Genomic DNA, 16,501 nt, shown 5'->3' with positions numbered 1-16,501 from the left:
CTCCTACTGATGGGTTTGCTGTCTGCAGGGACCATTTCCCCCAGTACATTTCCTAGCTTCCCTTGCAGCTGGATTCCTCTCCAGCGAAGTGCACTGTGGGAGTCTTGAGTTCAGAACTGAATCACTGCGGGGAGAGTTGGTATCCCCTTTCCTTGAGGGCACTAGTAGCTGTGGTATGGCTCCACCATGGCTTCCTGATCCCCAGATCCCAGCTGAAGTGCCTTCTTCTTGGTACCACCATGTGCAGGGGGGGTGACCTTGTGGTTTCCAGATGGTGACCTCTTTTTCTTCTTTCCTTTTACTTTTTGTATAACATACTCTGTACCAGCCTGGGTACCATAGCAAGAACCTGTGTCTATAAAAAAATTTTTTTTAATTGGCCAAGTGTGGTGGCATGGGCCTGTAGTTCCAGCTACTCCAGAGACTGAGGTAGGAGGATTTCTTGAGCCCAGGAGGTTGAGGCTGCAGTGAGCAGAGATGATACCACTGTACTCCAGCCTGGGCAACAGGGCACGACTGTATCTCACGCAGAAAACAAAAATACATTTAAAAAAAACAAAATGAAAATACATTTAAAAACTCATGTATAAAAATGGATAGGGGAAGCTGTAGATGTAAGAATGCATGCTGGGATGGTAGTTATTGTTTCCTATTTACAAATATTGAAATTAATCTTTCTGCTCTCCTTTCCCTCAGCTTGTGTTTGTTATTTTAGCATTTTTAACAGGTGTGCTTTGTTCTTATCCTAATCCAAATGAGGACAAGTGCCCAGGAAATTACACAAACCCACTGAAAGTTCAGACGGTTATAATCCTTGGGAAAGTTATTTTGTGGATTCTCCATTTACTCCTTGAATGCTACATTCAGTATCACCACAGCAAAATCAGAAACCGAGGCTATAACTTGATCTACCGATCGACAAGGCATCTCAAGAGACTTGCGTTAATGATACACTCCTCTGGTACGTCCAGTTTTCTCTCGGCTACTTGGATGCTTGAGGGACAAAAATGACAGCAGAAAGAGTATGTGAAGTTTGATTTTAGAATCAAATATATTCTCTCATTTTTGTAAGGGTGATGTGTGTTCTAACCACTAAAATTTGGATCACCTTAATGTCTTAAAGCTTTTCTTGGCCGGGCGCGGTGGCTCACGCCTGTAATCCCAGCACTTTGGGATGCTGAGGCAGGCGGATCACGAGGTCAGGAGATCAAGACCAGCCTGGCCAACATGGTGAAACCCGGTCTCTACCAAAAATACAAAAATTAACTGGGCATGGTGGCACGTGCCTGTAATCCCAGCTACTCAGGAGGCTGAGGCAGGAGAATCACTTGAACCAGGGAGTCAGAGGTTGCAATGAGCTGAGATCGTGCCACTGTACTCCAGCCTGGCAACACAGCAAGACTCCATCTCAAAAAAAACAAACAAAAAAAGCTTTTCTTATGAAATATACAGCCTTAATTTTCATTTGAAATCTGTTATTTGTTATGAACATGGTATCCTCATAGCATGTGTGAAATGTGGAATTATACCCTCTTTTGTTATCAGGTGGTTTACTCATCTCATAAAGATAGAAATGCTGTTACTATTTGATATTTGAGGATAGGGAGAGGGAATTTTTTAATTTAATTTTATTTTTTCTGAGACAGGGCCTTGCTCTGTCACCCAGGCTAAAAGGCGGTAGCACCTTCATGGCTCAGTATAGCCTGGAATTCCTGGGTTTAAGCAATCCTTTACCTCAGCCTCCTGAGTAGCTGAGACTACAGGTGCGTGCCACCATACCCGACTAATGTGTTTTTTTTGGTTTTGTTTTTATTTTTTTTGAAACGGAGTCTTGCTCTGTTGCCCAGGCAGGAGTGCAGTGGCCGGATCTCAGCTCACTGCAAGCTCCGCCTCCTGGGTTTATGCCATTCTCCTGCCTCCGCCTCCCGAGTAGCTGGGACTACAGGCGCCTGCCACCTTGCCCGGCTAGTTTTTTGTGTTTTTTAGTAGAGACGGGGTTTCACCGTGTTAGCCAGGATGGTCTCGATCTCCTGACCTCGTGATCCGCCTGTCTCGGCCTCCCAAAGTGCTGGGATTACAGACTTGAGCCACCGCGCCCGGCCCAAGCTAAGTTAAAAAAAAAAAAAAAAAATTGGCTGGGCGTGGTGGCTCATGCCTATAATCCCAGCACTTTGGGAGGCTGAGGCGGGTGGATCACCTGAGGTCGGGAGTTCGAGACCAGCCTGACCAACATGGAGAAATCCCGTCTCTACAAAAAATACAAAATTAGCTGGGCCTGGTGGCACATGCCTGTAATCCCAGCTACTAGGGAGGCTGAGGCAGGAGAATTGCTTGAACCTGGGAGGCGGAGGTTGCGGTGAGCTGAGATTGTGCCATTGCACTCCAGCCTGGGCAACAAGAGTGAAACTCCGCCTCAAAAAAAAAAAAAACAAAAATTAGCTGAACGTGGTGGCGGGCGCCTGTAATCCCAGCTACTTGGGAGGCTGAGGCAGGGGAATTGCTTGAATCCCAGAGGTGGAGGTTGCAGTGAGCTGAGATTGTACCATTGCACTCCAGCCTGGGTAACAAGAGCGAAACTCCGTCTAAAAAAATTAAGGCAGGGCATGGTGGCTCATGCGGGTAATGCCAGCACTTCAGCACTTTGGGAGACTGAGGCGGGAGGATCACTTGAGGTCAGGAGTTTGAGACCAGCCTGGTCAACATGGTGAAACCCCATCTCTACTAAAAACACAAAAATTAGCTGGGTGTGGTGGGAGGCGCCTGTAATCCCAGCTACTTGGGAGGCTGAGAATCGCTTGAACCCAGAAAGTGGAGGTTTGCCTTAAGCTGAGATCATGCCACTCCAGCCTGGGTGACAAAATGAGACTCCATCTCTAAATAAACAAATAAATAAATAAATCTCCATCTCAAAATAAATAAATAAAATAAAATAAAATAAAAATAAATAAATTAGTCATGTGTAGTGGCCTGTGCCTGTAGTCTTAGCTACTTGGGAGGCTGAGGTGGGAGGATCCACTTGAGCCTAGGAGTTTGAGGCTGCAGTGAGCTATGAGTATGCACCACACTCCAGCCTAGGTGAAAGAGTGATACCCTTCTCTATAAAAAAAGAAAAAAAAAATTGAATCAAATTAAAGATTTTTCTCCAAAAAAAAAAAAAAAGGCTCTACAGAATTTAACTTTTATTTTTCTTCTGTTCTGTTAGTGCATTTTCTGAAAGGGTAAACTGCAAGTTTATCTACTCAGTGAAATTCTCAGTGGAAGCTGAAGGGCTATGCTATAACAGGGCTAAGCAGTTTATAGAGATGGGTGATCTTGACCGCTCTTAAAGTGGGAGCACGTATCGCTCCCTGCCGCTTGTGAGAATGAGCTTGATAATGTTCAGCTGTTGATGTGCAGCACTCTCTTTTGGCCAGAAGATGTCAGGGTAACACAAAGACTAAAAAAAAAGAAAAAAGCTTATTTTTAAACTACAAAAGATCTTATATTATCTGTGACCAAAATAATATTCAGTTTCTCAAGTGATGGTCTGGAAATAGTGTTTTTGAAGCTCACAAAGATATTGTTTGATCTTTACCTTTCCAACATCTGCCTTTCAAATTCTTGTTAAATGTGTGAGCAGTGATCATAATCTGTTTCTGAACACTTGGACCTTTAGAATCACAGGTGATGTCACGTTTATGTGGCTCATGTGAAACCCAGAAAATCAAAAGGAATGGAGCAGGTACTTATCTTATTTCTATTTTTTAAAATATTTTTTCATATTTGCAAAGAAAAAAAAAAACAAGATAAATCTATGGAGATGTAGGACTTACAGATAACAGTACTGATAATATTAACTTCAGCCTGATATATTTTGTTATTTTCCAGAGAAGAAAAAAAATTATTTACTTTTGGGTAGAGATGGGAGAAAGGGCTTTGCTTTCCTACCAAGTGAAAATATTTACCCGATTTATCTGTTCTCCTTCCTTAGATCCATATATATATATATATATATATATATATTATTTTATATATATATATATATATATATATATTTTTTTTTTTTTTTTTTTTTTGAGACGGGGAGTCTTGCTCTGTTATCCAGGCTGGAGTGCAGTGGTGTGAACTCAGCTCACTGCAACCTCTGCCTCCCAGGTTCAACTGATTCTCCTGCCTCAGCCTCCCCAGGCTGGACTACAGTCATGCACCACCATGCACAGCAAATTTTTGTATTTTTAGTAAGAGATGAGGCTTCACCGTGTTGGCCAGGCTGGTCTCGAACTCCTGACCTCAGGTGATCCACTCACCTCAGCCTCCCATAGTGCTGGCATCACAGACATGAGCCACTGCGCCCCGCCTAATAATATTTGAGTTCAAAATGTATTTGGGCCAGGTGTGGTGGCTCACACCTGTAATACCATCACTTTGGGAGGTCGAGGCAGGCAGATCACCTGATGTCAGGAGTCCGAGACAGGCCTGGCTAACATGGTGAAACCCCGTCTGTACTAAAAATACAAAAAAAAAAAAAAAATTAGCTGGGCATGACTGGGGGTGGTGGTGGGTACCTATAATCCCAGCTACTCAGGAGGCTGAGGCAGGAGAATTGCTTGAACCTGGGAGGTGGAGGTTGCAGTGAGTGAAGATGGCGCCATTGCACTCCAGCCTGAGCGACAGAGTGAGACTCCATCTTAAATTAAAATAAAATAAAATAAAAAATCAATTATTATTAGTTACAGAGCCAAGTTGCATATTTGGGGCTTTTTTCACATTGAAATGAAAACTTGGTCCTTCACTGAAAATAGTAATTTTCAACCCATCATATGGGTCCAGTCGAACAGTCTCTCTGGGGCCTCAAAGTGTGAAGCCAGAGGCTGAGGACATGCAAAAGTGCAGTTCAAGGGAACTGCTCTTGAAGGTAAATTCTGGAAGGAATTCTCGGCAGGAATTATAGGACCTGAGGGCATAGTGATTGTGTCCTTCCTGCTCACTTTTAGTTCTCAGAGGCCCACATTCTTTGGGAGGGCCCAAGACTGGCTTAGTTGACTTGTAGAAATGCCTGCTGGAGTCCTCACTGATATCTGGGTCTGGTGCCCTGGGGTGAGCCAGAGGGGCTAGGTCTTTCCTATATGTAGCATAGCATCTGACTTCAAGTCCCCTGTGAGTTTTGTTTGGAGGAGGGGCTGCATAGCATGTGTCTGGAATTGAAAATCAGAATTCTTGTTTTAATAATAATGATACATGGCATTTACTACAAGTCTACTTAGGCATTGTTAGTTCATTGCTTCCTACCAGAACCCTGTGTGATAAGCATTATTTCCCCCGTTTTACAGTGGAGGAGTCCAAGTCTGGGTGATAGCATGGGTTTCGTTTCTAGGAGGCAGCAGATCCTACACTGGAGCCCAGTTTGTGGTCATTACAGGACCACCCAGCCCACAGGAACTTATTTCTTCCAAATATTCTTTTTTTTTTTTTTTTTTTTTGAGACGGAGTCTTGCTCTGTCGCCCAGGCTGGAGTGCAGTGGCACGATCTTGGCTCACTGCAAGCTCCACTTCCCAGGTTCATGCCATTCTCCTGCCTCAGCCTCCCGAGTAGCTGAGACTACAGGCACCTACCACCATACCCGGCTAATTTTTTGTATTTTTGGTAGAGACAGGGTTTCACCGTGTTAGCCAGGATGGTCTTGATCTCCTGACCTTGTGATCCACCCGCCTTGGCCTCCCAAAGTACTGGGATTATAGGCGCAAACCACCGTGTCCAACCCCAAATATTCTTAATGAATAGCAAGCATTAACCTTAGAATCTTTTTTTTTTTTTTTTGAGACTGAGTTTCACTCTTGTTGCCCAGGCTGGAGTGCAGTGGTGCCATCTTGGCTCACTGCAACCTCCACCTGCTGGGTTCAAGCAATTCCTCTGGCTCAGCTTCCCGAGTGGCTGGGATTACAGGTATGCACTACCACGCCCAGCTAATTTTGTATTGTTAGTAGAGACGGGGTTTCACCATGTTGGTCAGGCTGGTCTTGAACTCCCAACCTCAAGTGATCCACCTGCCTTGACCTCCCAAAGTGTTGGGATTACAGGCGTGAGCCACCACACCTGCCTAGAATCTTTGTTTTTTTGGTTTTTTTTTTTGAGACAGAGTCTCGCTCTGTCGCCCAGGCTGGAGTGCAATGGCAGGATCTCAGCTCACCGCAACCGCCGCCTCCCGGGTTCAGCGATTCTTCTGCCTCAGCCTCCCAAGTAGCTGGGATTACAGGCATGCGCCATCACACCCAGCTAATTTTGTATTTTTAGTAGAGATGGGGTTTCTCCACGTTGGTCAGGCTGGTCTCGAACTTTTGACCTCAGGAGCCACCGCCAGCCTAGAATCTTTTTAAAATGGTGAGTGACGTAAACCAAAAAACATTTAGACTGTGTCTATGGTTATAAAACCATTTAAAAAACACTAAACTAGGCCGGGCTTGGTAGCTCACTCCTGTAATCCCAGCACTTTGGGAGGCCAAGGCAGGCCGGTCACTTGAGGCCAAGGGTTCCAGATCAGCCTGGCCAACATGGTGAAAACCTGTCTCTGTTAAAAATACAAAAATTAGGCCAGGTGCCATGGCTAACGCCTGTAATCCCAGCACTTTAGGAGGCCGAGGTAGGCAGATCACCTGACGTCAGGAGTTCGAGACCAGTCTGGCCAACATGGTGAAACTCCATCTCTACTAAAAATACAAAAAATTAGCCAGGTATGGTGGCGGGCATCTGTAATCTCAGCTACTCAGGAGGCTGAAACAGAAGAATCGCTTGAACCAGGGAGGCGGAGGTTACAGTAAGCTGAGATTGCACCATTGCACTCCCTCCTGGGCAACAAGAGCAAAACTCCAACTCAAAAAAAAACAAAACAGCCGGGCGCGGTGGCTCACGCTTGTAATACCAGCACTTTGGGAGGCCGAGGCAGGTGGATCACCTGAGGTCGGGAGTTCAAGACCAGCCTGACCAACATGGAGAAACCCCATCTCTACTAAAAATACAAAATTAGCTGGGGTGGTGGCACATGCCTGTAATCCCAGCTACTCGGGAGGCTGAGGCAGGAGAATCGCTTGAACCCAGGAGGCGGAGGTTGCAGTGAGCCGAGATCGCACCATTGCACTCCAGCCTGGGCAAAAAGAGCAAAACTCTGTCTCAAAAAAAAAAAAAATACAAAAATTAGCTGGGCATGGTGGCATGGCAGGCGCCTGTAATTCCAGCTACTAGGGAGGCCGAGAATCACTTGAACTGGGGAGGCAGAGGTTACAGTGAGCTGAGATCTCACCAGCCTGGGCAACAGAGTAAGACTCTGTCTCAAAAAAAAAAAAAAAGACACCAGCTATTAGACTATTACTGTAGAACTGGAGAGTGTATTTGGTTAGCACAAAACTGGTAAGGAGGCTGATGTGGTAACCCAGAGGTGAAGTGGCTTTCGTCTGAACTAAGATATTATATAGGGTGGTCTTCTTCAAGGCAGGTACTTGTGTAATGTCCACAGCACATACCATTATAAGGAATGTTTTATTTCAGTATTGCTTCCCCACCAGACTGTGAACTTGCTGGTACATAGGATTTGCCCAGTACTTTTAAAATCCTTTGAAAACTCTTTTCATTTCTCTGCAGAAGATTTTTTTTTCCTAGCGTGTATTTCTTTCCTAAATGTTGTAAAACTGTATCGGCCGGGTGGGGTGGCTGACACCTGTAATCCCAGCACTTTGGGAGTCCGAAGCAGGCGAATCACGAGGTCAGGAGTTCAAGACCAGCCTGACCAACATGGTGAAACCCCGTCTCTATGAAAAACACAAAAATTAGCCGGGCGTGGTGGCACATGCCTATAATCCCAGCTACTCGGGAGGCTGAGGCAGGAGAATCACATGAACCTGGGAGGCGGAGGTTGCAGTGAGCCGAGATTATGCCACTGCACTCCAGCCTTGGTGACAGAGCAAGACTCCATCTCAAAAAAAAAAAAGAAAAAAACCAAAAACCTGTATTTATCTTGTTCACAAAACTGATTTACAAAGAATCTGTCAATATGCTAATATACTGTGACAGGTCATTGCGTGAGTGGGCCTGCTAGAAGGTAACTTTGTGTTGTTACTTTTCTTTTTTAAATTCAGTGATATTTTGTCAAAACTCTTTTTGTTTTGTTTTTTGTTTTGTTTGTTTGTTTTAGAGACAAGGTCTCGCTCTGTTGCCCAGGCTGGAGTGTAGTTGTGCTGTCATAGCTCACTGTAGTCTCAAACTCCTAGGCTTGTGTAGTTAGTTTGAATTGGGGGTTCTTTCAGCAAGGCTCTTTGGCTCACAATCATTTCTTTTGTGTCAAGCAATAGAAGATAAATTAAGCATTTTCCCTCTCAGGATCAGACCCACATAAATATGTTAAATAAGTTTTAGAAAATTCTAAGATAAGATGCTACAGAGTCTGCCCCTGAACTTCTCTTTGACATTTGTCAGAATAAAAGTGCAAATTGAGGTTAAAATGGTCCTGGTTCTCATAAGTAAGTAATAGATATGCTGAGTGTGTGGTGGGGGGTGGAAACAGGTAATATTTATTGAACGTTTACAGGCCAGGCACTGTTCTAAGAATTTTTCACATATTAACTCACTCCCCAGAATAGCACTGTGGGCCAGGCACTTTGGGAGGCCGAGGCTCGCAGATCACTTGCAGTCAGGAGTTCAAGACCAGCCTGGTGGCCGGGCGCGGTGGCTCATGCCTGTAATCCCAGCACTTTGGGAGGCCGAGGCGGGCGGATCATGAGGTCAGGAGATCGAGACCATAGTGAAACCCTGTCTCTACTAAAAATACAAAAAATTAGCCGGGCGCGGTGGCGGGCGCCTGTAGTCCCAGCTGCTCGGGAGGCTGAGGCAGGAGAATGGCGTGAACCCGGGAGGCGGAGCTTGCAGTGAGCTGAGATCGTGCCACTGCACTCCAGCCTGGGTGACAGAGAGAGACTCCGTCAAGGAAAAAAAAAAAAGACCAGCCTGGCTAACGTGGTGAAACCCGGTTTCTACTAAAAATACAAAAATTAGCCGGACGTGATGGTGCACACCTGTAATCCCAGCTGCTCAGGACGCTAAGGCAGGAGAATTGCTTGAACCCGGGAGGCGGAGGTTGCAGTGAGCTGAGATTGTGCCTTTGCACTCCAGCCTGGGCAGCAGAGCAAGACTCCAACTCAAAAAAAAAAAAAAAAAAAAAGACCATTCTGAGGAAGGTACTATTATCCCCAATTTTTAGATGGGGACTGGAAAAGCAGAGATACTAGGTAACTTGTCCTGGGTTTTCATCCAGGTAGTCTGGATCATGGGCACACTCTTAATCATCCTTTAGTTCTGCTGTTGCTGTACGAGGTGACCAGAATGGGCTCCTAGGATTCCCACCATGTGGGTCCTGAAGAACTGGCCTAATGCAAATATTTTTTTTTTTCTTTTTTGTGTCTTAAATGCAAACTTCTAAAAATGGCATTACTTTTTACTTGCATTGGGTACCCAAAGGAAGTAATTGTTAATAATTCTATAAAGCAAAAAATCATTCCTAAGTTTTTAAGAAAGTTCAAGTTTTTATATATTTGTATTATGGGCCATTATTAACTCTTAGATGTGTAGATTTTTTTTCCATTTTCCCCCAAATTTAGCAGTATTTTGTTTTTATCCTTTAACTTCCTTTGCTGCTAAGAATAAATAGTTTTTTGTGCAGGTATGCCCTTGTGAGTGTCAGTGCTGAGCTCTAACATGTTGTCTGAAAAAACTGCTTTTCTACGTTCCTACACAGAACACTTCTTTTTTTTTTTTTTTTTTTTTTTTTTTTTTTGAGATGGAGTCTTGCTCTGTCCCCCAGGCTGGAGTGCAGTGGCGCGATCTCAGCTCACTGCAAGCTCCACCTCCTGGGTTTACACCCTTCTCCTGCCTCAGCCTCCCGAGTAGCTGGGACTACAGGCGCCCGCCACCTTGCCCGGCTAGTTTTTTGTGTTTTTTAGTAGAAACCGGGTTTCACCGTGTTAGCCAGGATGGTCTCAATCTCCTGACCTCGTGATCTGCCCGTCTCGGCCTCCCAAAGTGCTGGGATTACACGCTTGAGCCACCGCGCCCGGCCAAGAACACTTCTTACTAAACTAGATGTGTAGAGTTTCCCCTACAACAGTTTAATTCAGTTCTCCAGCAGACACCAACTGGGTGTTCTTCAACTTAATCCAATTATAGCACCATCTATCCACAGATAGTCTTAGATCCCACAAATTAAAGGGCTCAATCCCACAAGACTCTCCCCATTTCAGATGTCCGTTGAAAGACCATACTTCCCATACTTCTGATGTACCAATTATAAACTGGGGTTTCTATGACCTCTTTTTTTTTTTTTTGTCTCTGTCTCCCAGGCTGGAGTGCAGTGGTGCGATCTCAGCTCACTGCAACCTCCGCCTTCCAGGATCAAGTGATTCTCCGGTGTCAGCCTCCCAAGTAGCTGGGATTACAGATGTGCACCACCACACCGGCTAATTTTTGTATTTTTAGTGGAGACAGGGTTTCGCCATGTTGGCCATACTGCTCTCGAACTCCTGACCTCAAGTGATCCACCTGCCTCGGCCTCCCAAAGTGTTGGGATTACGGGTGTGAGCCACCACACCTGGCCCCTCTCTTCTTGAGTTCTGTAATTTGCTAGAATGGTTCACAAAACTCAGGGACACACTTATGTTTTCTGGTTTGTTATAAAGGAGATAGATGAACAGCCAGATGAAGAGGTACATTGCGTGAGGTCTAGCAGGGTCCCAAGTACAGGAGCTTCTGTCCACATGGAGTTGGGGTGCACCACCCTCCCGGCAACCCGGAAATTCATCAGAACTCATTGTTCAATAGATTTTTTTTTTTTGAAATGGAGTCTCGCTGTGTCACCAGGCTGGAGTGCAGTGGTGTGATCTTGGCTCACTGCAACCTCTGCCTCCCGGGTTCAAGCAATTCTCCTGCCTCAAACTCTCAAGTAGCTGGGACTATAGGCATGTCCCGCCACCATGCCTTTTTTGTTTTTTTTTTTTGTTTTTGGGGGGTTTTTTTTGTTTTTTTTGAGATGGAGTTTCGCTCTTGTTGCCCAGGCTGGAGTGCAGTGCCACGATCTCGGCTCACCGCAACCTCCGCCTCCTGGGTTCAAGCTATTCTGCCTCAAACTCTCAAGTAGCTGGGACTACAGGCATGTCCCGTCACCATAACCTTTTTTGTTTTTGTTTTTGTTTGTTTTTTTTTGGTTGTTTTGAGATGGAGTTTCGCTCTTGTTGCCTAGGCTGGAGTGCAGTGCCACGATCTCGGCTCACTGCAACTTCCGCTTCCCGGGTTCAAGTGATTCTCCTGCCTCAGCCTCCCAAGTAGCTGGGATTACAGGCATGCGCCACCACACCCAGCCAATTTTGTATTTTTAGTAGAGACTGGGTTTCTTCATGTTGGTCAGGCTGGTCTCAAACTCCCAACCTCAGGTGATCCGCCCACCTTGGCCTCCCAAAGTGTTAGGATGACAGACCTGAGCCACTGCGCCCAGCCTAAAAGACACTTCTATCAGGAAATTCCAAGGGTTTTAGGAACTCTATACAAAAACCAAATATACCTGTTGGGATTTAGAACACCATACTCCAAAGTGCAGGGCTCTGGCATGCTGAGTACTCCAAACTAACGGAGATTAGAAGGGGCTCAGAAGCAAAGTCTGTCTGCCTTCCTGCCCTCCTGTTTCTTGTCCTTCTTTCTCCCCTGGCCAGTCATAGAAACCAGAACGCTTCTTCCCAAAGGCAGGCCGTAGAAACTAGATTCCTCTCTCCCAAAGCAGGCCATCAAATCTAGAAAGGTCACTTTCTCCCTTTACCCTTTTCCCTTGAAGACCCTTATTTCAGAGGGGTCCTGCCCTATATGGCAGGAGGGTTGGGGGTGAGGAGTCTACACAGAGACGCCAAGAAGAATCTGAATAGACAGGCCTTACTGGGTTACGCCCTTCAGTCTATTCCCATTAGGTCATACTTTGTCCAATCACAGTTCTACATGGCTGTCCATTCTTCATCAAACCTAAGCATAAGAATAGTTTTCTCGCCGGGCGCGGTGGCTCAAGCCTGTAATCCCAGCACTTTGGGAGGCCGAGACGGGTGGATCACGAGGTCAGGAGATCGAGACCATCCTGGCTAACACGGTGAAACCCCGCCTCTACTAAAAAATACAAAAAACTAGCCGGGCGAAGTGGCGGGCGCCTGTGGTCCCAGCTACTTGGGAGGCTGAGGCAGGAGAATGGCGTAAACCCGGGAGGCGGAGCTTGCAGTGAGCTGAGATCCGGCCACTGCACTCCAGCCTGGGCGACAGAGCCAGACTCAGTCTCAAAAAAAAAANAAAAAAAAAAAAAAAAAAAAAAGAATAGTTTTCTCTGGGTCTTTCATTTCTTTTTTTTTTTAGTTTTTTTTGTTTGTTTGTTTGTTTGCGATAGGGTCTCGCTCTGTGGCCCAGGCTGGAGTGCAGTGGCATGACCTCAGCTCACTGCAGCCTCAACCTCCCAGGCTCAAGCAATCCTCCCACCTTAGCCTCCTAGGTAGCTGGAACTACATATGTGTGCCACCATGCCTGGCTAATTTTTTATATTGTTTTGTAGATGGGGGGTCTTGCTATGTTGCCTAAGCTGATCTTGACCACCTGGGCTCAAGCAGTCCTCTTGCCTTGGCTTCACAAAATGCTGAAATTACAGGTGTGAGCCACTGCACCTGGCCTGGGTCTTCATTTCTGAAGGCTCTGATCACGCAGGAAATTAACAAGTGTTTTAGGAGCTCTGTATAAGGAACCAGACAAAGGCCAACTATCTATTGGACAAAGACCATATATGTCTTTCTCATCACACGCTGTGTTTTATGTTTCTCCTCCTCAGGCAACACAGTGCTTCTCCTCATACTGTGCATGCAGCACTCCTTCCCAGACCCCGGCAGATTGTATCTTGACCTCATTCTGGCCCTCTTGGCCCTGGAACTCATCTGTTCCCTGATATGTCTCCTCATTTACACAGGTGAGAATTACAATGAGCCTGTTCTTATAGGAACCTCGAACTGCTTCCTTTCCTCCCAGTGTAAAGTATAGCCCATTATCTTAGCGACAAGGAAGTTCTCTGTGTATCTGAGTGGTGACCACATGCAGACTTCTTTAATTTCAAACCAACAGGAAGGTACAGCCACCACCTGTGAGACCCCATTCTTTTAAGATTGTGTCATTAATAAATTTTTGTCAACGCAAGTGAACCTTTTTCATTAAAACAAGACATGTACTTTTTGGGCTGGGAAAGGTGGTTCAAGCTTGTAATCCCAGCACTTTGGGAGACTGAGGCAGGAGGATCCCTTGAGCTCTGGAGTTCAAGACCAGCCTGGGCAACATGATGAAATCCATCTCTACAAAAAATACAAAAAATTAGCCAGGTATGGTGGTGCACAACTGTGGTCCCAACCCCTCGGGCGGCTAAAGTGGGAGGATCACTAGAGCCTGGGAGGCAGAGGTTGCAATGAGCCGAGATCACATGCCCGCACTCCAGCCTGGGTGACAGAGTAAGACCCTGTCTCCTAAGACAACAACAACAAAAACATCCGCAAACTTTTGCTTCTCTGAAGGCAGCTGAAATGTTAGCTTGACATTTAAAATTAAAAATTAAGAAATAGGCCAGGGACAGTGGCTCATGTCTGTAATCCTAGCACTTTAGGAGGCTAGCACTTTAATAGAGGTGGGGTTTCGTCATGTTAGCCAGGATGGTCTCTAACTCCTGACCTCAGGTGATCTGCCCACCTTGGCCTCCCAAAGTGCTGGGATTACAGGCATGACCCACTGCACCTGGTCCCAAATTTTATATATTCATCTGCTTAGTGAAGTTTTCATCCACATGTCCCACAGGTACCAACAAGATCAGAATTGAACAGAACATAATTTTCTTCAAAATTTCCCTCCATCCTAACCCTCCTCTTCTAGCTCAGTTAACAATACCAGCCTGCATCCACTTGATAAATCAGAATCCTAGAAACGTAGGAGTCATCTACCTTCTTCCTTCTACCTCACTCCCCAAGAACTGTATAGGATTGGGGATCATCAGTCATCAGTCTTACTGACAGACAGGACCTGTCTTTCAGCTCTGTCTCTTTTCTTTGGTCCCTGCCACTCACTGCCTTGGTTAGGTAGGTACTCATCATCTCTTGCATGGCTGTATCCAATAGACACATAACAGGTCTCTTTCCCTCTGTCCACTGATTCATATTTCTTATTCCTGCCAGTGTGATCTTGTTCATACTTAACTCTGATTGTTAACAGCTTCCCTGCCCAGAGTTTTCTAACAGCTGAAGGAAAAAAAATCTGAAGTTTTCATGTGGCATAAAAAGCATTTTCTTTTCTTTTTCTTTTTTTTTTTTGAGACAGAGTTTCGCTCTCGTCGCCCAGGCTGGAGTGCAATGGCGCGATCTCAGCTCACTGCAACCTCCACCTCCTGGGTTTAAGAGATTCTCCTGCCTCAGCCTCCTGAGTGGCTAGGATTATAGGTGCCTACCACCATGCCCAGCTAATTTTTGTATTTTTAATAAAGACAGCATCTCACCATGTTCGCCGGGCTGGTCTCAAACTCCAGAGGTCAGATCATCTACCTGCCTCGGCCTCCCAAAGTGGTGGGATTACAGACATGAGCCATCATGCTGGGCCTGAAAGGTTCTCCTTGAATGGCCTCTACATAGCCTGCTCTTCAGGGATGATGGTGAGATCCTTTCAATGACTGCCAGTTGCTCTGAGGATAAAATCTAAATGCCTTAGGCCGGGCCTGATGACTCATGCCTGTAGTCCCAGCACTTTGGGAGGCCAAGGCGGTCGGATCACTTGAGCCCAGGAATTTGAGACCAGCCTGGCCAACATGGTGAAACACCATCTCTACTGAAAATACAAAAAAATTAGCTGGGTGTGGTGGCACACACCTGTAATCCCAGTTGGGAGGCTGAGGTGGGAGAATTGCTTGAACCTAGGAGGCAGAGACGGAGGTTGCAGTGAGCCAAGGTTGGGTGACAGAGCAAGACTCTGTCTCAAAAAAAAAAATGTAAATGCCTTGCATGACACACCAGCCACTCCTGATGCATTCTCTGCCCACCTTCCCAACCTCACCCCTTGTCCATACACCCTCACACTCATACATATGTGTAGCTTCTCAAGACCATAGCATTTGTTCCGACTCCTCCTGCACCTGAAGCACCCTTCTTTATTCTCCTAGTCTGTGTGATTCTCCTAGTCTGTGTGATTAATTCCTGTGTTTCTCTCAAGGATAGGCTCAAGCTCTATCCTCTTTCCCCTCTCTAATATCTCCTGTTGAGTTAAGCACTGCTTTCCAGGCCAAAAAGCAGCTTGACAACTCCTTGTGCAAGCCTCTTGCACAAGCTTCTGTTGAAGGTACTTTCCATACTGTCTTAGAATGTCGGCTTATTATCTCTGTTTTCCCCTGGACCAGAGGAAGTCATGATTTCTGAATTAGATGGCTGACTGGTTGCTCAACTTCTCTGGGCTTCACTGGGGGGTAATAAGTGCATCCACTTCATGCAGGTGGTTATGAGAACTGAATGAGGGCATCCATGTAAAACATTTAAACTGTGCCTCGTGTGTTCTAAGTGCACAATAAATGTCAGCTATTATTGCTATTTTCAAGACTAATGCAATCCCTGTATTCGCAGAGCTTAGAACAGGCCTGGCACATAGTAGACTCTGAAATATTCGAGGACGTTAATAAGAACAGCAAATTAGCATAATTTGAAAAAATGAAACTAGACTTGTTTTTCAGAATTCGATCTAATAGTGACTTTATTATTTTAGTGAAAATCCAGAGATTTAATAAAGCTAAACCAGAGCCTGATATACTTGAGGAAGAAAAAATCTATGCTTACCCCAGCAATGTTACCTCGGAGACTGGATTCAGGTAAGATGTAGGTAAGAAATAAATGAGTTTTTTCCCCTAGAAAGCTAGAAACCATTCTGATGCTTGGAATTTGTGATCGTGTATTTGTACTTTTACATTTGTTTGATTTGTTTATTTCCTTTCAGCTGTATGAAATCAAGTCTAAATCAGGATATGTAAATGTATTAAACAGGCCATATATTTGATGCAAAAGTAAGATTAACCACTTAGCCAACCTACTTAACCTCTAAAGAGCTTTTGACATCATTAACTGGTTACTCCCTCTTTGAAGCACCTTTTTTTTTTTTGGAGACAGAGTCTCGCTCTGTAGCCCAGGCTGGAGCGCAGTGGTGCAATCTCGGCTCACTGCAAGCTGCGCCTCCCGGGTTCACACCATTCTCCTGCCTCAGCCTCGCCAGTAGCTGGGACTACAGGCGCCTGCCACCACGCCCGGCTAATTTTGTTTGTATTTTTAGTAGAGATGGGATTTCACCGTGTTAGCCAGGATGGTCTCGATCTCCTGACCTCGTGATCCGCCTGCCTTGGCCACCGCGGTGTGAGCCACCGCGCCCGACCAAAGCACCTTTTTTTTTTTTTTTTTTTTTTTTTTT

The 16,501-nt window shown here is 45.5% G+C and overlaps 1 protein-coding gene across 2 annotated transcripts in view; it reads left to right on the top strand.

Moving 5' to 3' along the window:
* TMEM192 (transmembrane protein 192) overlaps positions 1 to 16,501 on the top strand; it is a 37,024-nt gene that overhangs the window by 13,655 nt on the left and 6,868 nt on the right. For both annotated transcript variants that reach the window (XM_025385567.1, XM_025385568.1), the window contains exons 3-5: positions 697 to 961; positions 12,864 to 12,998; positions 15,809 to 15,911. In XM_025385567.1, coding sequence (XP_025241352.1) covers positions 697 to 961; positions 12,864 to 12,998; positions 15,809 to 15,911 — 503 coding nt within the window. The remainder of the gene's footprint in view (positions 1 to 696; positions 962 to 12,863; positions 12,999 to 15,808; positions 15,912 to 16,501) is intronic.

The sequence above is a fragment of the Theropithecus gelada genome, chromosome 5, assembly GCF_003255815.1.
Source record: "Theropithecus gelada isolate Dixy chromosome 5, Tgel_1.0, whole genome shotgun sequence".
NCBI classification, from domain to species: Eukaryota; Metazoa; Chordata; class Mammalia; order Primates; family Cercopithecidae; genus Theropithecus; species Theropithecus gelada.
Note: the sequence above shows the minus strand (reverse complement) of the source record. Positions and strands in the feature narration are given on the sequence as shown.